This window comes from Cyprinus carpio, chromosome A23 (genome assembly GCF_018340385.1).
Source record: "Cyprinus carpio isolate SPL01 chromosome A23, ASM1834038v1, whole genome shotgun sequence".
NCBI classification, from domain to species: Eukaryota; Metazoa; Chordata; class Actinopteri; order Cypriniformes; family Cyprinidae; genus Cyprinus; species Cyprinus carpio.
The window spans coordinates 13135187-13158555 of NC_056594.1; the positions used below are offsets into that span (position 1 = coordinate 13135187).

At 37.3% G+C, this 23369-nt stretch overlaps 1 protein-coding gene across 1 annotated transcript; it reads right to left on the minus strand.

Moving 5' to 3' along the window:
* Positions 1-130: 130 nt before the first annotated feature.
* LOC109054141 (adenosine deaminase) lies at positions 131-18658 on the minus strand. Its single transcript, XM_042713802.1, has 11 exons — positions 18146-18658; positions 14140-14201; positions 13410-13532; positions 5326-5469; positions 5060-5175; positions 4168-4292; positions 3462-3533; positions 3016-3117; positions 2188-2255; positions 1435-1564; positions 131-1332 (listed from the first exon to the last, which is right to left on the minus strand). Exons 1-11 carry the CDS (start codon positions 18185-18187, stop codon positions 1228-1230), a joined length of 1089 nt encoding a protein of 362 aa, XP_042569736.1. The 5' UTR covers positions 18188-18658; the 3' UTR covers positions 131-1227.
* Positions 18659-23369: the final 4711 nt, after the last annotated feature.

Consider the following 23369-nt stretch of genomic DNA (forward strand, 5'->3'; position numbering starts at 1 on the left):
ATTTTTAAGTTGGGTGTTGATGCATTTAAATGAAAATATGTTCTGAGAGATGCTGCAAAAGACAAAGAGAACGGAACGGTGAAAGATGTCTATCTAGCATGCTTTTTTTTTTTTTAAAAATTAAACAAAACTACAATTAAAAATTTTAACGCAAGATGGCGACAGTTGCATTTGTATGTATGTATTTTCAGTTATGCGAATGAGCAGACAAAATTTGTACATCAGGTCGCAGAGTTCCACGATTGACCAATTTAAACCCTATCAATTAAAACATTAAAAACAGTTTTGTCATAAACAGGCCAAGAACCACAACCATTCTGATGCAAATTCATTTGTATTAATAGTTTATACAGTGACAAAGCTCTCAGGCCCTTCCTTCCCACATTTATAGTCCGTATGTTTTCCTATGCAGTTCACATGATACATCACAAAATGTAAAACCTGATAATTATTTTTCACTAGGCTGATTAACTCCATACCTGAGTTACAAGAATAGTCTTTTGGTAAGTGCCCTCTGGTGTTAGAACAAAGAAACGAAAATTTAAAGGGGTTTTGCACAAGATTTCATCATCAAACATCTAATAATAACTTTAATAGCAACAGACAACTGTTACCTAAAGGTTTGTATATTGCATATAATATATACATTAGATGAACACCAGACATAAGATCATATTCTGGTTTAATGTTTTGGATTTATATATTATTGTTATCATAAAATTGTAGAATCCAGCTGAGGTACCATTTAATTTCATTCTCATAGCACCATTCACATGTTACACAGCTTCATATAAAGACTTTTTTCTTTAACATTGCGGTCATATTCTGTGCGTATACTGAGAAGAGCATGACGTATAGTGACTTGAGTAAATATGAAATAAGACCAATATTTAATGTTTAGGCTACAGATACTTGTAATAAAAATGATGATGTAGATGAAAGGCAACAGCATTTGGTCAAAACCAGTATGCCGTAACAGCGGTTAATGAAATGACAAAAAATGACATTTGTAACATTTATTTTGATGAATGGCATGTAAGCTTCTAAAGTTGAATCTTTGTTGGAGATGTTTATATATGATCTTTATTATTTTTGTGTAAATATTTTGCTGAGAAACGTGTTTATGAGTTCTCCGGTTTCAAGGAATCAGGATCAGGATCGCGTGTGAAAAGGCAAATGTCCTGAAAGGCTGTGCTCGCTGCATACTCGTTTCTAACAGTGCTGGGCTCAAAAGCCTGTGCTGTTCAGCATGCCATAGGCCTTATAGAGTTGTGCAAGAAGCTCCTCTTTCTCCTTTGCGGGAAGGAAGCAGGACTTAGCTGCATTTATATTCTGTGAAAATAGAAGCAGACAGGATAATTCAGGTCACTTTTTGCCATGATATGATCTTATCACAGTCCATTCGAGAGCCTGTTTTGGCAAATTGTGTCTCACCAGACTCTTGAATTCCTCTTCAGTGAAGTCCATATATTTCTGCACCACCTGATAGTCCGAGTTCAAGGTGGAGTCAAAGATGGTAGGGTCATCTGTGTTTAAGGAGTAGTTAGCTTTGTCCTTCTTGAATCTGAAACACACAACAAGACTTTTCAAACTTGAACTAGTTAATTCTGGATCATTTTAAACCCCGGCTAAACTGAATTCTAGGTTATATTCTTTAACTCTCCCTGTGATTTTAGCCACCTTTGCCACCTATACTGCCAAAATGGCCAGAAACCGCACTGCTGCGGTTAACCATTAATCCTGGGTATTCATAAACTTACGTTTCAAACTGTACATTGCCAAAACCAGTTCTTATTTGCATATTTGCATTGTTTTGCCAGTGACACTGATTGGACAAATGGTGCTAACCCCACTTCAGGGGTTAAAAGCGGGTTTTAGACGAATGCTAACCCCGGGGTTAAGTGCAGTGTGAAAAGCCCTGTGTGAATTATCCAGTTTAATTCTGTAATGTACCATATTTCTGTGTGAAACATGATAGGCACACAATCGTACCTAATGCATTAGATGGTGAAATGCAACAGAAATGGAGTCAGAATGGGAGTTTGCTAAAGCAGTGCCAAAATTTGGCCACTTGTTAACATTATCGAATAGCCTAACTGTTGTTAATGAAAAAGTGGAATAACATTTACCAACAAATTGTTCACAATAATAAAAACTAAACATTAGAGTAAATAAAGCTATTCTCACGTGATGAGAGGATGTTTGGTGAAGTCTGGGTCACAGGCTCCTGTAAATCTGCTAGAGACAGGACACATCTAGAGAAACACACACACCATCAGGATCATAGTGACACGTAAATATCTCATAAATATTCTGGTAACAAAAATCTAAATATTAGTACACTGAGAGACTGTCCGGTGACACCATTTATAAACAGACATTTAAATAATGTCCACTAGAGGGCAGTGTGAGATTACAGTTTTATAAAATCCTGTCTCTCAGTCTTGTTTCTGGCTCAAATTCTGTGTCTCATTCTGACACAAGTCAAGTTCAGGTCATGGAGCACACACTTAATGAACTAATGAGCTGTTACATAAGAAAGATATCAATAATGTATGCAATAAGGTCTGGTTATCTGTGACAAATATTTTTAAAGATAATGTAAGTGTATATATATTTATATATATATTGAAAAGAGTTTTTTACTTTTTAAAAAAAGTATTTTACTTACTATTTTAAATATTTTTGAATCTTCATCCATTGACTAAATAACATCTTGAGACAAAAGTTGGTTAAAAGCCATTAAAAATGGCTCAGATAATTCAAATTAGTTCTAATAAAGCTCTATCGTTGTTTGCAGATGCACATTTTTTTTATTGACCCTAATATTGGGTTGTTACTGTATGTGAGCACTTTGACCAAGAATGGAGTCTGGTGCAATATGCAGATATGCATGATGCATTGTTAACTTATGCACAATAATGGCATTTTTATCAGACTAATGATGTAAATGTATGTGGGTGTGTATCTTAAATTGATTTCTGTAACTGTCAGGAAGCTGCCATCTAGTCTTACCTCAAAATGCATGTTTTGTTGGAGCAGTTGTTTATACAGAGCTTGATCTTCAAGTGTGTGGTATCCATGTCCAATGCGTTCTGCTTTCAGGACTTCCACAGCCTGCAAAGGGAACACACATTATGGGAAGAGCTAGCACATAGTTTCAGATCTGAGTATGTTTTCTTGTGTAGTGACATTTTGAAAACTGAGCTGAGCGGTAGTGGTGATTTCTGCAACATCTGTCTTTTTTGATTTAGTACTTGAGAAGGAAATGTACTTTCCAGACAGAATAACTGTAAAGCTGATAGTTAAGAACAGTCTCAGCACTGTTACACAATTTTCCATCTGTACAGCAGATAGCAGATGGCAATCATTCTGTTTTCATGAGAAGCACATTTTGAGTGGTCATTGTATTCTTGCTGAATACATTATAATAAATGCTGAGCAAAAGAGGAAACTCATACCTCCCTCACCACATCGGCACAGCCCACTTCTCCTGCGTGCACTGTTCTGTGCACCTCACTTCTGACTGCTTCCTGTCGAAAACAAAACTGTTTGAACTCACAGAACCAGCAAGATCTGTTTTTCTGCAGATGGGATAAAAGCACCAAGCAGCATCACAGCATCTGTAGTATGTACTCTGTTATTCTTGCCTCATTAGACAAAAGATATTGCTTTCAAACAGTTTTTGTTTTGGATCACGGGATGGAAAGGAACTTGTTTTGTTTCCTGAACATCTCCGCTGTGGCTCTTAGTACGTGAATGGTCTAAACAGATGTCTCTGTGTTATCTAAATTATGGATTATATAAGAGTTTCCAAGCCAACAAAGTACAATTAAATCTCTTAAAAGCTTTAAATACATCAACTAATCAAAGGTTTACTGTGATGTTAGACTTGTACATGTAAAGCACTTTGTATAGGCAAAGTGATTTGTTTTTGCTAGGAAGGGAACTCAAGGAAAAAGAAGACCTTGACAAAATGATATGTTGATAAGACATGCGATTATCATGTATGTTTGGTCAAATTCTGAGAATCCTGTGAAGGCAGTTTCGTAACAGACCTAATAAAGATAAATGTAATCTCTCACTAGATGATCCACTGAGAAAAATGCAATCAGAGACGTTTTTCAGGTTTCTTGCGGCTCAAATGAAGGATGTGTGGTTTCTTACCTCAAATGCTCTCTTGTGTCCTGGGTACGACTTGCAGTCCAGCGATTCATCTCCTGCTAGGTCTATTGCCACAACTCCATCTTTACTATACTTCTTGCACAGCTCGACCACTTCCATAGACCAATCTACAGCAGCAATAAACATTCGATTATAACAGTCAATGATTTGGGTGTGTTATCATTTCCTCATATATGCTGCATATATAAGCTGATAATTGCATGATTTGGACGATGCATTAATTCTATAATATGATTTAGAATATTATAGATTTATAGTGCACACAATAAATAATAATAATTAGGAATTATTAATAAATGCATATATAGAGAGAGAGAGAGAGAGAGAGAGAGAGATTTCTAAAGGATCATGTGACACTGAAGACTGGAGTAATGGCTGCTGAAAATTCAGCTATCATAGAAATAAATTACAAATTAAAAATTTTACATTTTAAAATATATTCAAAATATAAAATGGTTAATATTTTCACTGTATTTTTGATTAAATGATATAAATGCAGCCTTGGTGTGCAAAAGCTACTTCTTTCAAAAACACAACAAATCTTACAACCTCAAATTTTTTAACAGCAGTGTAGAAGACAAACCTCTTCAGTTTCAAGTGTTACATGAATTGTGGCTCTATTTACAAAACACATTGCACATGAATCACCAAGGCTTTCAAATTCACTAAAGCTAAAGAGTCCATCTTGACTGAATTTAAGAGGGGAACAAAGAAAAATCTGAGCCAGTCTGCAGGAGGTTCGGCCAGTGCTGTGATGATTAAACACCACTGGGCAATGAGTAGGGATGAATGGGTTTTAGATGAAGGGTGACAGTGAGATAACACCTCTCAAACACACAGAACACTGGGTGGGGAAGAGGTGAGAGTGTATTACTTGGCATGTGACGCATGCAGCACAGAATGGACCTGACTTTGGTTTTGAAGGCCTTCTCTCCCTCTTTGAACCCCTGGTTCACCAGGTCCACCACATCAGCGGGAGTGATGTCTCCTCTGGGAGGAAGAGGAGAGGACAGGCAAGAACAAAGACAAGAACAGGGTTATTGCGCAAGAGACAATGTAAACCACCATGATGTAACATAAGAACAATAAACAATACATGCTGTCAACAGCTTTTGATTAGAGCAAATATGGTACACATACGGTTTTTGGTTCCAAGGTAGAGGATCCACTCCCTTGTTGGCCAGCAGATGAGGGCTGTATCTGGCTTCAGCATAGATCACTCCCTCTTTGGCCTTTGTCTCTACAAACTCATAAGCTATTCTCTTGATGGCCTCTCTGTCCCCTCTGCAGATGAAAAATAAAACTGATAAGATACCATGACAACCCCAGCCCCTACCCTCGCTACCTTCAAGACCTACAGAGTTCCTCACTACCTTCAACAAACGTGTGTGTGTGTGTGTTTGTGTGTGTATGTGTATATATATATTAATACAGTCATGACCAAACTTTTGGCAGTGACAAATTTTTTGTTTTGCAAAGGTTACTGCTTCAGTATTCATAGATTGTATGGTTTTGTTCACCCTCAGCTGGGGGTGGGTGATATGAGAAAAAAGTCATGATTTTTATTTAGAAATATCATGATTTTATCACGATTCTTTGTCATGTTGGTTTTTCTATTTTACAAGCTGTTTGAGCAATACAGCCAAACTAATTTCCCTATTATAACGACAAAGCCTTTTAAGGTAACAAAATATGAAAAAGTATGACATATATTTAGGCCAAAGATACACATTACAAATACACATAATATACAAATAAAATAAGCAGTGTTTTATTTTCTGGTAGGTGTATTTAGCACGAGCATTCAAAAAGAATCGAATGAACAAATATAAAAATAAAACACTATATACAATGATTCCTATTAAAGCAATTGTATTAAAGTTTTTCAGTCAATAGTATTGAGTGATTTTTCTCTTTGTGTTTTATTAACATTAAAGGAATAGCCTAATTCACCCAAAAATTTAAATAATCATGTACTCACTCAAAAGTTGTTTTAAACCTGAATGAGTTTCCTTCTTCTGCTAAACGTAAATGCTATTTAGAAGAAGATGGAAAGCCAAACAGTTGCTGGTCCACAGTGACTTCCATAGTATTTAAAGTCAATGTGGACCAGCAACCGTTTGGTTATCATGATTCTTCAAAATATCTTCGTTTGTGTTCAGCACAAAAAAAGAAATTAATATAGGTTTGGGACAACTTGTGAGTGAATAAACAATGACAGAAATTAAATTTTAGGGTGAACTATCCCTTTAATTATAGTCGGCAGAATGTTTACTTTCATTTTAGACACAACCAACTGGGTCTATACATAAACCTTGTGTGTTTCGACAGTATTAGCACAAAGCATAACTTAGTTCAGTAATCAGGCACAGTTTCAACGTCTTTTTCATTTTCGTGCGCGCGCTTTGAGTGTGCTCAGAAAACTGCACGTCAGAACAGCACACAACTGAAACGTTTAAATAACCAGTAAGGCTTTAAAGCAGATGCAAAAAAATTACTTTTGTGAATAAGTGCAGTGTCCCGTGAGTCTAACTTTACCGCTGAGTAAACACTGATGTTAATGTGTATCGCAGTAAATTGATTCCGCGGCGCCAGAACTGCAGCTGACAGAATGTGCGCTTGTAGCACAATACAACGATATTTGTTTCGCCACAAAAGCGTTCAGCTTTTCTTCTCCGAACAATCAATTTTTCAAATGTCCCAAAGTCGGGAAGGGAGCTTCATCAGAGAAAATAACTTTGCACCAGTCTTATGCTGTCCAATCCTTGTACTTCCTGCAGAATTTTAGTCCTTGATGTGTTTCTTGGAGAGAAGTGGCTTCTTTGCTGCACTTCTTGACACCAGGCCGTTGTCCAAAAGTCTTGGCCTCACTATGCGTGCAGATGCTCTCACACCAACCTGCTGCCATCCCTGAGCAAGTTCTGCACTGCTGCTGACACGATTCCGTAGCTGACTCCTTAGGAGGAGACAGTCCTGGCACTTACTGGACACTCTGGGACGTCCTGAAGACTTCCTCACTGCAGTCAAACCTCTCTCCTTGAAGTTCTTGATGATCCGGTAAATGGTTCTTTCATGTGCAATATTCTTTGTAGCAATTTCCTTGCATGTGAGGCCATTTTGATGCAAAGCGGTGGAGGTAACCATTGCTAAGAAAAACACAATGATTGGAAGCACTTTTTCCCTCCTTTTATAGCAATCAGTATGCTCTTACAATCTAATTAGTATGACAGTGATGTTACCTGACTAGTACTCATTCACACTTTCACATAAACAACAGTTATATAAAATGCATCTGATCACTCTACACAATAATCTAGAAACAATGTGAATGAACACCACAACAGCTTAAGCAAAAACTTCAAAAAACAAAAAATATTACACCACCAAAAAAACTTTTCGACATTGACTGTATATATATTGTAGCTTATACTTTTTTTGAGAAATGTTGTAATGTGCGACACTTTTCATGTTACTGCTTCATTTGAATTGCTTTGTAAAAAAACAACAACTTATTTTAAATGAATAAATGTAAATGTAATGAGGCTATCAGACAACTCATTTTGTGTATATACACACTTGTTTGTGTGTGTGTGTGTGTGTGTGTGTGTGTGTGTGTGTGTGTGTGTGTGTGTGTGTGTGTGTAAAAAAACTTACATTAAAGCACTTCTGTTCCTAAACAAGAAATGAATTAATTCATGTGTTATTAATTAGAAGATGGTATTTTAATGTGTTATGTAGAAATACAAATCTTCTGTAACATATTAAATCTTTGAATTAATAACACATGAATAAATTAATTTCTTTTTTTAGGAACAGAAGTGCTTTTATGTATGTTTTTACACATACATACATAACACACACACACACACATAGTGGCCCAAATCCCAAATTACAACATCATCTAAAAATGTTCAAACAGATTGAAGCATAAATGCTGATGACATTTATGATGTCAAAAAATTATAGCATTTATGACTTCTTCATTTATAGATAGCATATCTTTAGAGATATCTTATGTGAATGATTGAATTAACTGAATGAACTAGATGTTACTTTCACTAACACACTCATAAAATCCATCTTTATTGCATAAGCATGCACTTGTTCCAAGAACACCCACTATTGGAGCAAGATACCAAAGGCCATAATCATTTTTACAACTCAGTTACACTTATGATACTTATTTTAAACGGCTCACTTGAACAGTTATTGCATTTTTATTAGATTTTTTTAATTCCCTCTCTGAGACACATTATGCTTGAAAGTGCTAAATAAAAAGGCTATTTGATTGCGGTAACAAAGCATGTTTTCAGGTTATACCACATGACATGCACTGAGCCTGTCTACAGCACTGGACAATAAAGAGCCCAGTGGGTGCCAAAAACAGCCAGTGAGTTCCCTATGTTGTTGTGGGGGAGGCGCATGCTGTAAACAAGGCCCTTTTAAAGCCTCTGAGGACTAGAGGTTCATTTTCAATGAAGCATGTCAGCTGACGGCCCACAAAACTACCGGCTGCACTGTCTTCATGTCAAAACATCTACCTCTCATGTTCGTAAATCTGAGTGGAAACATGTAGAAACTGCCACATTATCTGACTCTCGTTTAAAGGACTAAGTGCAAGGCAAAAGAAAAGCCTCTGAGGTTATATGTCTGTTGCTATAGTGACACATAGTGAAAGTGTGACATGAGCTGCATGTAAAGATGTCTGATGCAGGACATCAGAAAGGCTACCATGCCTTTGACGGTGTATCCACCACTAGCGATATAGTAAGGCTACTTATTAACCGCTTGAGCAATGCTTCAGATCTGTGTCAATAATTGAATTAACATCCAGGGAATTCATTATTTACTTTCATGTGGTGAAATTCATTATTTACTTTCATGTGTGTTACTTTCATCTCGATGGCGCCGCAGACGGCTGCTTCAGTGCTTGGCTCTCCAGTGTTTGTACTGTTTTTGTTCGTTTTTCCTGTTTTTTGTTTAACAAACACGATCAGTTTCACCAGAGAAGAACTGCTGAACATTCGGCAGAACACACCACAAGATCTTTTACCGGATTTCAATTATTCAGACGTTTTACTGAACGTTGTTGTCGGCGGAGCAGCGGCGCTGAACAAACGCTTCAGGACGCGCAAACGGGGGAAGCGAGCTGGTGCGCTCGTTAGACTCAGGAAGCGCGGATTTCGAACGCCGTTGCCTAGCATCCATCTGGCAAATCTCCGCTCTCTACCCAACAAAACGGACGAAATCCTTCTGCTCTCTCGGACAAATAAGGATTTCTCACACTCTGCTGCTCTGTGTTTCACGGAAACCTGGCTCAATAACGCCATACCGGACAGCGCGCTCCATCTACCGGGCTTTCAGCTGTTCAGAGCGGATCGCGACGCAGAATCAACGGGGAAATCGCGCGGCGGCGGGACATGCTTTTACATCAATGAACGGTGGTGTACAGATGTAACTTTGTTAAAGAAGATGTGCTGCTCAGATCTCGAAACACTCTTCATTAACTGCAAGCCATTCTATTCGCCGCGGGAGTTTCACTCGTTCATTCTGGTGAGTGTTTATATCCCTCCGCAAGCGCACGTAAGTCCGGCTTTACAGAAACTCGCTGACCAGATCACAGAGACAGAACAACAACACCCGGACTCTGTTTTAATCATTCTTGGGGACTTTAATAAAGCCAATCTCTCCCGTGAACTGCCAAAATACAGACAGCATGTTACATGTCCCACCAGAGACAGCAATATATTGGATCACTGTTACACCACTATAAAGGATGCATATCACCCTGTCCCACGAGCAGCTCTGGGATTGTCTGATCACTGTCTGGTCCATCTTATACCAACCTACAGGCAGAAACTTAAAATCTGCTAAACCTGTAGTAAAGACTGTAAAGAGATGGACCAACGAAACAGAGCAGGATTTACAAGCCTGTTTTGACCTCACTGATTGGAGGTGTTTTTGAAGCTGCTACCACCGATCTGGACGAACTCACAGAGACCGTAACATCATATATTAGTTTTTGTGAGGATATATGCATTCCTACCAGGACTTATTTAACATTCAACAATGATAAGCCATGGTTTTTACAGCAAAACTCAGACATCTTCGTCAGGCCAAAGAGGATGCCTACAGAAATGGGGACAGAGTCTTGTACAATCAGGCCAGGAACACACTGAACAAAGAGATTAGAGCGGCTAAAAAGACCTACGCTAAAAAGTTGGAAGACCAGCTTACTTCCAACGACTCAACTTCAGTGTGGAGTGGACTGAGAGCCATCACTAATTACAAGACACCATCCTCCTGCACTGAGGCTAATCAACGACTTGTTAACGACCTGAATGAGTTTTATTGTAGATTTGAAACCCCCAACACCCATTCTGACCATCTCTCTACACAACCGTTAACACCTCCTGCAATCCCCCTCTCCACACCTCCTGCTCTTCAAATCTGTGAAGATGATGTGCGCCAGGTCTTCAGGAAGAACAAAAGAAGAAAAGCACCAGGCCCAGATGGCGTTACACCAGCCTGTTTGAAAACCTGTGCTGACCAGCTGGCCCCCATCTTTTCACAGATCTTCAACAGATCTCTGGAGTTGTGTGAAGTGCCTCCCTGCTTCAAACGCTCCACCATCATCCCCATTCCAAAGAAACCCAAGATTACAGGACTTAACGACTACAGACCTGTGGCTCTAACATCTGTCGTCATGAAGTCGTTTGAAAAAAACTGGTTCTGGCTTATCTGAAGGACATCACTGGACCCTTACTGGACCCCCTGCAGTTTGCTTACCGAGCAAACAGGTCTGTGGATGATGCAATCAACATGGGATTGCACTTCATCCTGCAACATCTGGACAAAACAGGGACTTATGTGAGGATCCTGTTTGTGGACTTCAGTTCGGCTTTCAACACCATCATCCCAACAGTCCTCCAGACCAAACTGACCCAGCTCTCTGTTCCTAGTTCTATCTGTCAGTGGATCACCAGCTTTCTGACAGATAGGCAACAGCTAGTGAGACTGGGGAAATTCATGTCCAACAGCTGCTCCACCAACACTGGTGCCCCTCAGGGATGTGTTCTCTCCCCCCTGCTCTTCTCGCTGTACACCAACGACTGCACCTCAAAAGACCCCTTTGTCAAGCTCCTGAAGTTTGCAGACGACACCACACTCATCGGTCTCATCCAGGACGGTGACGAGTCTGCTTACAGACAAGAGGTTTAGCAGCTGGCTGTCTTGTGCAGTTTTAACAACCTGGAGCTGAACACGCTCAAAACAGTGGAGATGATCGTGGACTTCAGAAGAAACCCCCCTGCACTCCCTCCACTCACCATCATGAACAGCACTGTGGCTGCAGTGGAGTCATTCAGATTCCTGGGAACCACCATCTCTCAGGACCTGAAGTGGGACAATCACATTGACTCCATTGTTAAAAAGGCCCAACAAAGGCTGTACTTCCTTCGCCAGCTGAGGAAGTTTAACCTGCCACAGGAGCTGCTGAAACAGTTCTACTCAGCCGTCATTGAGTCTGTCCTGTGCACTTCAATAACTGTGTGGTTTGGTTCAGCTACAAAATCAGACATCAGAAAACTACAGAGAACGGTTAGGACTGCTGAAAGGATTATTGGTGCTCCCCTGCCCACCCTTCAAGAACCGTATACATCCAGAGTGAGGAAAAGGGCTCAGAAAATCACTCTGGATCCCTCACACCCAAGTTACCCCATCTTTGAACTCTTGCCATCTGGCCGGCGCTTCAGAGCCGCAAATACCAGGACAGTCAGGCACAAGAACAGTTTCTTCCCCCAGGCAATCTACCTCATGAACAGTTAAATGTTCCCCCACTTATGCAATATCTTATGCATAAAAATGTGCAATATCCTTATATTTATTTGTTACCCCTCCATCCTAGTACATCTCTGCATCTTACTCAATCCAATTCAATTATCATTTATAGCACAATTGTTTATACACTTATTTATCAGCAAAGGTTATTTATATTTTTTTTATTTATTTATTTATTTTTGACTGTGTGTTGTCGTCTTTTGTGTACTGGAAGCTTATGTCACTAAAACAAATTCCTTGTATGCGCAAGCATACTTGGCAATAAAGCTCTTTCTGATCTTCTGATCTTCTGATTCTGATTCTGATTCTGATTCTGATATGGTGGCCTTGAATCATTTGATTCATGAGGAATCAAATTTTCCCAGATCTAAAGGGGTTAATATACTATGAAATCATAAACTTTAAGTAAAAAGAATTTAAAAAAAAAAGCTGTGACTGGGCAGTATCTTTTTAAAAAGGTATACTAAGTATCATATTTAACCCTAAGAGGTGCATAATAGCACCTTAAAGGTACATATTATTTCCTAAAGTGTACGTATTAGTACCTAAATGGTACATTTTAGTATGAAATATTGGTAGCACTTTATTTTACAGTCCTGTTCCTCATGTACATACCATGTACTTATTATAGTAATTACAATAATGTAATAACTAGGTACTAATCCTGAACCTACCCCTAAACCTAACCCTACCCCATGTAGTTACCTTGTATTACCAGAACTTTCTTAGATAAATACACTGCAAGTACACTATAAGTACATGTAAGTACACGTACTGTAAAATAAAATGCAACCGAAATATTTGAAAGGGTACTGTTCCATTGACAACTTTTATAACTTTTTTTTTTTAAAGTGTAGTGTTACTTTTAAAACTCCTCTCCTGGAAAAAAGTAACAGTGTTAGCAGGTGACAACTTATTATGAATTCATACCATATCATTTGTACAAAAACATATGATTTTTAGAAAAACAATACACATGAAGGTCCACACATGAACCTAATGGTCAATGGCAGATTATATGAAAAGGTAAAAATGAGCCAACAGTTCGCCAAAAATAGTTGCAAACTGCCACAAGATTGTGTTGCAAAATCACCTCAATCTGAAAACCAGCATCTTTGTGATGATCGTGCACAATTACTTTGCTGTTCAGAAGCCTTTTTTGTCTGGGAAGGGAGAATAGTCCTGAGAAACTAAAATGTACTGTAACTGTTGTTGGTGTAACATATTCAGGGAAAATTGTAATAATGTCATAAAATCATTAGAAAAAACATCATATTTTGTTTCTTCATGCAGTTTCAATGACAAGGCTTCCATGCAATCTTCAAGCAAATCAGCAACACAATTTATTTAGAGCCAGCAGACCTTTTCTCGGCACAACTACTTACGCAATGACATGCATGTAGTGATTGAACTTGCCAAGGAATTCTGTGAGTGTGCCCGGCTCATGCATTACGCACAGGTTTCTCATTTCATCCTCGCTGCTTGCAGGTAGATTGATTCCCCGCCGCCTGAGACACAGTTACACCCAGAGGTCAGTGGTTAGAGCTTTGAAAGTTTTGATGGAATGATGACAGAATTGTCAAGAATTAGATCTTATCTGTTTACCTAAGAACATATGGTGCTGTTGATTCATTATAAACAAACATAAAAAAATATATTTGATGCTTATCTGATAACTTGGAATAGCCTAAGCATAACAAAATATTTAATTTTCAGCCAAAAACAGCCTTAAGCAGATCACAACATTATTACTGACCATTGGTTGTCAAGATAAAAAAATAAATCATTGTATAAATATATAAAATCATTTATAATAAGTAGTTATAGTAATATCATTTATTATAGTTATAGTATATTTGATTTGCAGTGAAAATGAGCTTAGGATTTAAAATCGACTTAAATTTTGGATGGTTCCTTTGGCCTCAGAACGCTTGAAATATACCACGCAAAATGCAATTAAAATAAAATTAATAATAGACACAATAATTATACTCAATATTATAAATGTTAATATAAATAATTACTAAGTATATAAATAATTATTAAAATAGTCTTTTCCATAGAAAATATATAAAGTAAATATCACGATATGTAATTGAAATACATGTTACTTACTTTGCTACTTCTATAATGGTCTTTATTCGAATAGCACCATCAAGATGCACATGTAGCTCAATCTGCAAAGATAAAAGAGCAGCGATAAAGTACATCTGCAAATCAACGGCCACATTTGCGCACACTGAACCACATGACAAATTCTGAAAGAGACACTTGTTGATGATGGCACAGAGCAAAACCACATCCGTCAAAACTCTGAGCTTAGCTTTCAGCCTGTTGTATTCAGATAGTTAGAAGAGTCTCCTTCCCATGTAGCTGTGAAATGCTCCTTGTGGAGTGCATCTAGAATGCGGAATGCACGACTGGGTGAAACGAGTTCAGTGGAAAGGCGAGGAATGCCAGGGAGGGCTGTGAGAGAAGTGAATGTAATGGCACCGTCTACTGAGATGTACTGAGAGTTGTCCTGACAGATGACTAAATTAAATTATGACCCCACTACACCAGCAGCTGTGAAACAAACAGCAAGGAGGACAGAGACAAAAACCCTCCATGTGACATCAACTGTTCTCATACTATGTTTAATCAGTGGCTAAAGAATTTGGTATGTGCCTTCTTTTTCACGTTGTATTATTTGGGTACAAGAGTTGTACATTTGCTTGTTGTCATACCACCGTGAGTAATATACTCTTCTAAAAATAAAATTTTTACCACTAGTTAGAAGAATGCACAGAAAAGATGCCAACTGATCTGTTTCGTAAGTATTTTATTGTGTTTATATGGTGACTGAAAGTTGTGATTCATTTCGGTTTATTTAAATTAACTTCTTTTTATGCCTTTGCATACTTCTGAAATGAAACTTTGACTTAGAATAGCTTGCAAGAGCATGAATATAAACACTGTGTACTAGTGAGTAGATAAGATTTCTTGTTTGGCATGAAGATATTTGACGTCTCCAACAACCTTATTAGTCCAATTTAGCTACTTGTTAGGAACTGCATTTTTCAAGACAAGTAAAATGTTTTTACAAAATCACAAGTTGGTATTACTGATGTATTTATGTCGCAGAATAAATTGTGAAAATATACTGAGTTTGTGTCAAACAATGAACTTAACCAAACCAAAAATCTATTTAAAAAGCCCATTGACTTCACAAAATGGTAAATGCTAAAATGACTTGTTTCCATGATACAATAACATAACACGATAATGAAGTGTGAGCATACAAATATTAAAACTATGTCATCATCATTAGCTCTTCACTTCAATCTTGCTGAAAATGTTTTTAACCGAAGAGTGTTTCATCAACTATAGTGAAGACAAAAATTCACACCTTGACAATAGCTTAATATGCTTTTAATTAAAATACTGTTAATAAAAATATGATGGGAAAAAGCTAAATATTGTAAATTTTCTAATGTTGTGAATACACTCTTTCAATAACAAGTCAAAACACAGACATAAACCATAAAGAATTCACAACATTGTATTACAGTAGTGTTCTAATTACAATGCTATTTCAGGAGATTCGATTTTTTTTCTTGTGTAACCAGAGACCAATTCTGGGAAATTCTTAGGCAAAAAAAAGGGTTCCAGGATCATTGTGCATGTGTGCTAACAGCTGTACCACATCTTTGACACAACCTAAGTAATGGCTGTTCAGTGGATCGTATTTCCTCTAAGCTCTCATATACAGTTAACACAGAAGATAAAGACGCTTTCAAACAAAACTGACCCTCGTGAGTATGATAGGAACCAGATACTGAAAGAAGTCAACACTGATTATGCAGTGTGATCTCCAGAGACCAGCCAGACACGAGAAAGGACACTGCAGAGTATTAAGTCCCTTCCCCCACCCCCAGAGGAAAATGTGCAAGCAGTCTTTTATATCAAATGATATCAATCCCTTCAGCACAGTTCAATGACGGAAATGCACACGCTTTGTAAAGGCTTTACTTGAGGCGCCTGGTAAATCTACACAATCAGAAAGCACTCAAATGAAACTGGCGTTGATACAGGACAAATAAAACTATTCTTTACATTCTTCTGCAGTACAAAAAACAAATGTGAAGCACACTCTTCTCATTATAAAAAGACTAAAGTGAGGCTTTGGGGTCTAAAAACATTTAAAACATACATATCTAATGTTTCAATACAATTTAATATCAAACATTAATGAATAATTTAATCAATTTTCAGGATTATTCAGTGTCTTTGGCAGAACTAAACAAGGATGATGTCATCTCTAGTACTTTCAATTCATTGGTCTTTAGCTCTCAGTTACTCGGATCAGGTTAACAGAGCATGAGGCCCAATGACACTACTGTCCTCAAGCACTCTCTGCATGGCTCTTCTTGCAGTCTATTTAATTACTAAATTAAACAACTCACTGAATATAAAAGTTCTGAAAATGATGCATTTATAATGCAAAAGCATTCTGTATGTACAATATTATGATGAATAGGTTCACATGCTCTACCACCGTTGTTTTCCTTGCCATGCATGTCAATGTGCTCATATATCGAAAGGAAGATGTTCAAGTGCAAAACTGTCTTGTCTGTACAAGCCTAGGCTGCCTTCCTCTTCATGCTTGAATAGGTTCATATGTGCATTATGAACGACTACTGTAGTTGGTCTAATATTAATGTTACTAGATAAGAGGGTGCGGTTGAATATACATGTCATTTAAATATTAATTATGTTGACTTACTTGCAACTGCTCACATTATTGAATCAAATGACTCTTAAAAGCTGCAAAGTTTGTTATGAAAATACTGCATTGCTGTTAAAGTGTTTTGTGTATAGATTGTGATCCATTGTTGTTCTTGCATTACAACTAAAGCTATATCCTAGAATGTCACTGGATTTACTGGATTGTCAGTCGGCAAACAAAAAACAAGCTATGTGACCTTTCTGTATTGTTTCACTGTGAATATCATGTTATCATGAGGTGTGGAACAAAGTCCCGGGCAGCTGATAAAATATGGAAGTTACTGCCTATTAAGTGTCACTTAATCTATTGAATTTCTGATATAGCAAATTTTATAAAGGGTGTGATTTAGTCAAGGAATGGTAAATTGTTTAACGCCTATAATGATTGTAGCTCTTTGTTAGATCTATTACAAATACACCACTAATTTGCTCTCTTAAACACAAATTAAACAGCAGAGTAAGGCCTTTTGAATGAGTGTTTACAATGAGGAATCCAAAGAGAATGTTGTACTGTGAGGGCAGCCTCTCACACTATACTGCTGCTAACAATGGTGTAGAATCACACTGTAATTATTATTCAGTTCTCAACGAAACATTGAGAAGGGTATTGCATAAGTATGAATATGCTGAATGCTACTTTCAGTGATGCTGATGTCAGTCCACCACCTGCAAATGGTCAGTGTAATACAAGAGGAGTACTGGAGAGAGATTGTGTCGACTCTCATATTGGTTATTGACACTTCCACAAATGATTTGCTTATCGGCATTTTTTCTGGTATCAGTTCTTCAAGCTGACTTCTGCTCGCTGAGTCAGTACAATAACTCCAAAGGGCAGATACAATGCCCTGTATCTCCCTGCAATGCCAAGAAGTATGAATATGATCCTGGAGTGTTATCTCCTTCATCGCTACTGTGTCACTGTATGGGGCCAGCACATTATGTGCCATAAGTTAACATGCATCATAAATATTAAATTAACTATGAACATAAATCAACATATTCCATTTGAATCACTGGTAGAATACTGATGCATCAGTTGCAATCACCAAAATGTCTTTAGCTTAAAAATGTGTATTTTTTATGTTTCAATTATATTATGATAATGATCATGTTTCTTCTCCTTATTTAACTTAAAACATTTTTTACACTGAAAATACTTTTAACATTAAGTCTCCTCCTCCTTATTAAGCATCGGATTTAAGATGGCTTTAGGTCTTAAGCCTTTATATCTACATTAATCATGAAATTTTAATATGTGCTGAGTATGCTGTATTATCACTTTATTAAAACAGCATTCCACTTGAATGTATGTCTGTATGTTAAGAAGATGATGAACAACAACAACACTACTAACCTTAGGTTGATCAAATTCTGGTTTTCCATTCTTTTCTGCCATTGTCTTGACTCGAAGTGTATATCTGTCGTGATAACTTGAACACGCGCTCACCGGAAAACCTGTCAGCTTAAGCAGCGAAGTTCAGCTTCCTCATGCGCGTTACTATTATACACTCGGACAAAGAACACGCCTTATGAACAGATATGAGCGATGAACCCCGCCTCAACATCAGCGTGCAATAAGCCAACTAAATAACAGTTGAACACATTCAACAGAGTGACAACAATAACAGAGCAAACTAAACTGAGCTGATCTACGAGATTAAACCGGAATCCTATTAGAAGCTTTTTAGAAACACAGTAATGTCCCATCTACACTACTATAGACTCTACGCGAGATCGTCGAATGCTGCTGTCAGCACTGCAGGCGAGTGTGTCGGGAGCGTTCTATTTGCGTCGCGCTTTGAAGATAGATTTAGGCAAAAGTTTACTTTTAAAAAGGCTTACTTTCTATTAACTACACGAGGTTCGGCTTAAGGTTAGTTTATTGTCAGTTTGTGACATAAGTCTGGTTAGTTTCATGACTTGCGGTTTCTGTTTCTTAAAGAACGAGACCGGAAGTTACTTTTTAAAGGATTGTGAAACTCAGCATGCATTCTTAATGTTTGAATACAACGTTAAATACTACAATAGGACCTAAAAATCCGTGACAAAATTAATGTTGATACACACTGTTATGTGTGTGAGATCGCATTGCTCTGATCTTTCCAGTGGGACTGAATCAACCTGCCATCGAGCAGTTCGGACTTTCGGGCAATTAGCTGAAAACACTCTATGAGTGACAGGTGGAGCTAAAAGTGAATAGAAGAAAATCAGAAAAGTTACAAACTGAACATATGCTTACGTTTCGAGTGTATGGTAATTTGTCAACGATATATGAACGGAATATTAAGTGAATCATGCCTAGCTTCAACAAACTGAACTAGGCCAATTAAATTACAATATTAATCCTTCAAAATAATACTTTTAGAACATGCCAAATGACAATGCCCCACTCGATGACATAATTGACGCATAATTGTTTTTCTTAAACTAGTTTTTTTAAAAATAATTAAATCGATTCGCAGAAAATGATTCGCACTTCCCATCGCCCTCTCGTGTGGATCAGTGCAATTCAATAGGCCTACTTCTAAACAGACAAACGTTTAAGATATTTTGGATTTAGAACCGTGATTTTATTTAAGAAATAATTTTCTATGACTGTGATTTGTTGTTAAAGATGATTTATTTCCTTACTTGGACGGAAATTTTAGACATGTAAACTGCGTAGTTTACAGTAGTTGGCCACTAGATGTCAGCAGAACGTCATAAGTGTATTCATTTCTGTGGCGGTGGACGGTGAGCCGTGAAAATTTTTCACCAAGTTCAACAGGTTCCTGGATCAACATCCTTGTTGATCCTGGAACAACATTCCAATCAACCAGTCAGAACTGAGGGATACATTTTCAGAAAATATCTGTTTTAGGCTTATGATCAAGTTAGGTGCTTCTACACCCTTGTTATTCATCATTTCACACTGATTTCAGGAATAAATTATGGGTAGGGTTAGGTTTTGGGGTAGGGATTGGATTAAGTCAACAATTAACAACACTAACTTTGCAAAATCACAGCAACCGGAGGGGGACTGCACCTGTATGCAGAAATATGCATCACCTGAATACAGAAAAATTCATTAAGAGAAAAAAAAAAAATTTCACATACACAGCAAAAAAAAAAGAAGTACATACGCTGCCGGAAGGAACACGGAGCCTAGGATAATCAAACTAGTCTTTATTAATCCAACACGGTGTAAATCCAGACTGAAGAACAGGAGGACAACACACACATGGAACTAGTAGACCCGGTAGAAATGAGCTGAAAGGACTGGGGCTTATAAAGACAGGATAATGAGGGAACTAAGGAGACACACCTGGGAACTAATCAACAATCAAGGAGAGACAGAAACTGGGTCACAGGGGGAAAAAACACACAGACAAGTCCATAGTTCTGACAATATATATATATGTGTGTGTGTGTGTGTGTGTGTGTGTGTGTGTGTGTGTGTGTTTGTTGTTTTTTTTTTACCAAAACCCGACATGTCTAGTATATCGTGTTTAGCAAATGGCAACTGCATACAGTATGCACATCTCTCATCAAACTAAGAATGTTTGTGTGTTTATCTATGTTGAATATTTGAATGCACTGACAATTTTCTTGCTTCGTGTTTGTACTTGAATAGAACACATCATAAACCATGTACAAAATTAATTGCTAAATAAGAGACATTGCAAGTAGTAGGCAACATAACTGTTACTGCATGCCTAAAACATTACATTTTAACACAGTTCTTTCTATACCCCTGCTGTTAGAACAGTTCCTAAACAACAACCCTTATTTAACTTGGCCTAATCCTGCAACTCTAACCCTGCGTGGAGCCACATGGACCTTATTCTGTTTCAGCAAAAACATCCCATTAAATGTGTCATACATAAGTCTGCTGGAACAGTGCTTAGGAATGTGGTAGCACCACACTTTCTATAAACCCCTCAGTGTTTTCTATGCTATTAAGACATGGATAGAGATGTAAAGCTTTTGAGCAGATGTCAAAACATTATTTTTTTCCATTTACCATTTATTTGCGTCTCTTTCCAGTCATTTGCGGTTCCTTACATGACACCCTTGTGTAACAGAATAAAGCACCACTGTCTGTTGTTCATGCATCTGTGACGTCTTATTAAGCCAACCATTTTCTATCACTCTAAACTGTCATCAGATATGACAGATATGCTGACCAAATATGGTTTACACATGTTGTTAGATCACAACACTGTTAGATTCTGTTAGAATGTTGGAAGTTGTGGAGATCTTGTCCTAGCTAAAGAGCAGAATATCTGTTAAAAATATTGACTCTGCTGGCCACATGTTAGGAAGTACTGTAGCTACTACAGTGAATCTTTCCTTTGTCCTGTATTTATTTGCTCTTGCTTATTTTAAGGCATGAACTTAAAAAGTACTGGAAAATGGTCATCAATTTTTGTGTATTTTATTTAATTATTTATTTTTTTGACTATGGGGATGCTTTAAGTATTTAAATTCAGCTAATATTATATCATTCAAATTTTGATAAAGTAACACCCATATTCCCAAATAATGACTTGGGATTTTCATGAGCTGTGATGGTAACTTGATAATCATTAGCACATATGCATCGATCAACATTTGTGTAATGTAACTGGATATGGTAAAATGTGTTCATTGAGCTAAGAGAACTACATTTTTACTGACAGCTAAATGCAGTGTGAACTTTTTCAACTTATATTCAAGAAATGTGATGTTTTGTGTTTTGTGAATGATGGTATATTAAAAATAAAGGTTCCAAGAGATTTTTTAAATTTTTTTATTTTTTTTTGGTCGATGTCTTAGAAAATAAAAACATTTTGGGATCTCCAAAGAACCTTTCTGTGATCAGTTCTTAAAGGGATACTTCACCACAAAATGAAAATTAATCACTTACCCCCATGTCATTACAAATGTTTGATGGCAGATGGAGTATTCTGACGACGACTTTCATACCTTTTATGGACCTTGACACTGTTATTTACTTGGCAGTCTATGGGACAGTCACAGGCCTCCCAGTTTTCATCCAAAATATCTTAAATTGTGTTCTGAAGATGAACAGAGATTATACAGGTTTAGAACGAGTGTAAGTGATTAATAACATTTTCTTTTTGGTGTGGAGTATCCCTTTAAAAGAACATTTTTTTTCTTAGTGTGCTGAACATGATTTCTACCGAGGGAGGTCCCACCAGCACTTCCCCTTTCAGTACATCAGTACATCACTGTTCGGCAGAATGCCTCATCTTTCATACTGTAAATTTTAATATGACTTCTGAAGTTTACATTGAAAGATTTCACAGATTCAGTTGAAATATTTATAATATTCCCTTCTAGACAGTAACTGGGCTCTTCCCATAAAGCTGTTACTGCATGTGGTTGAGTGTGTTGTCTGACATCTTTCCTGTGACTGTCAGATTTGCTTTCTCTCAAACATCATTACTTGACCCTTGCTTATCAGAAATCAAAGGCTTTTTCTGTTTCGACTCATGCAGTTTCACACATCTAGTTAGAATGCTTGGAACTTAGGTATCATTTCCTCCCCTCAAAAACAGTTAGTCAGATTCAGGTTCTTCTTTTTAGAGGATGATTCATCTACATCGCTGCACATTTGGGCTGCAGCTGCGATTAATGTGTAAGAGGTCGGTTCAAATAACAAGAAAAAAAAGCAACCTGGAAATTTTTATGATTAACTTTGCATGCTATGATTTTGATGGTGGACGAACAAAACACTGATAACATCAAGAGAATATAAAAATGATAAGTCAGTCTGTCCTGACAAATTAATAATTTGTTACACGGCTCTCAAGAATCATCTGTTTTGATTGTTCAATCTGGCTAATCAGTGATTTTAGTGGTAGTGTTAATATACTATACGAGTAATTTTTAGCTAATATAAATATTTCATGTATTTATTTATTTTGTGACTAGCCCTGTAAATATCTGCTCTGCCTCTGGGATTTTAACCGACAATGACTGGCTGGCTGTACATTATCCCTATTATTTAGATGTTTTTGTTAGTAAAAAATTTTTGGTCTCAGTGTCAGGTTAGATTTAAGATTCATATGAAAGGAAATGAAATATTGTCAAGGGAAAAAAAGGTTTCCAGTTTTCAAATTATTAGCTATGCCTCCAACTGCTTAACTATGACACATATTGCAGTTGGGGCCAAAGTCTTCAAACCTCAAAGGCAAATCAAAGACTTTTTAACATTAAGACAATAAATGTTAGAATTATGTTTGGTTTGTCTGGTCAAGCATATTGATTCATCAAGTATTTTTTATTCCTGGGTGTGCAGTAACTGAGGGGCTAACAGGAAGAATATCACATGTGCACTGAATATCACATGTGCAGTGCACAGGAATTGATGTGAATGAAGAACACAAAAACAGCCTATTTCCATTACCTAAAGCATAATGAGGTCCGGAGAATATTTCTTGAATGAAACCAATTACACCACACTGAGAGAGGTTACCTGTTAGGGCTGTTGTACGTACATTGATTCTAGAATTGCACTGCACTGTTATTTAGTATTCAGGGTTTTACTCTGCTGTACCAAAACAGGTGTTAAATGAAAGCACTCCTGCCCA

What these genes read in the sequence shown, in the direction of transcription:
- LOC109054141 (XM_042713802.1), bottom strand. Translation starts at nt 18,187, where the DNA reads ATGGCAGAAAAGAATGGAAAACCAGAATTTGATCAACCTAAG. An exon ending in ACCAAACATCCTCTCATCAC is followed by an intron (nt 1,565 to 2,187) that starts GTGAGAATAGCT and finishes TGTGTGTTTCAG; the next exon opens with ATTCAAGAAGGACAAAGCTA. An exon ending in AAGAGGAATTCAAGAGTCTG is followed by an intron (nt 1,333 to 1,434) that starts GTGAGACACAAT and finishes CTATTTTCACAG; the next exon opens with AATATAAATGCAGCTAAGTC.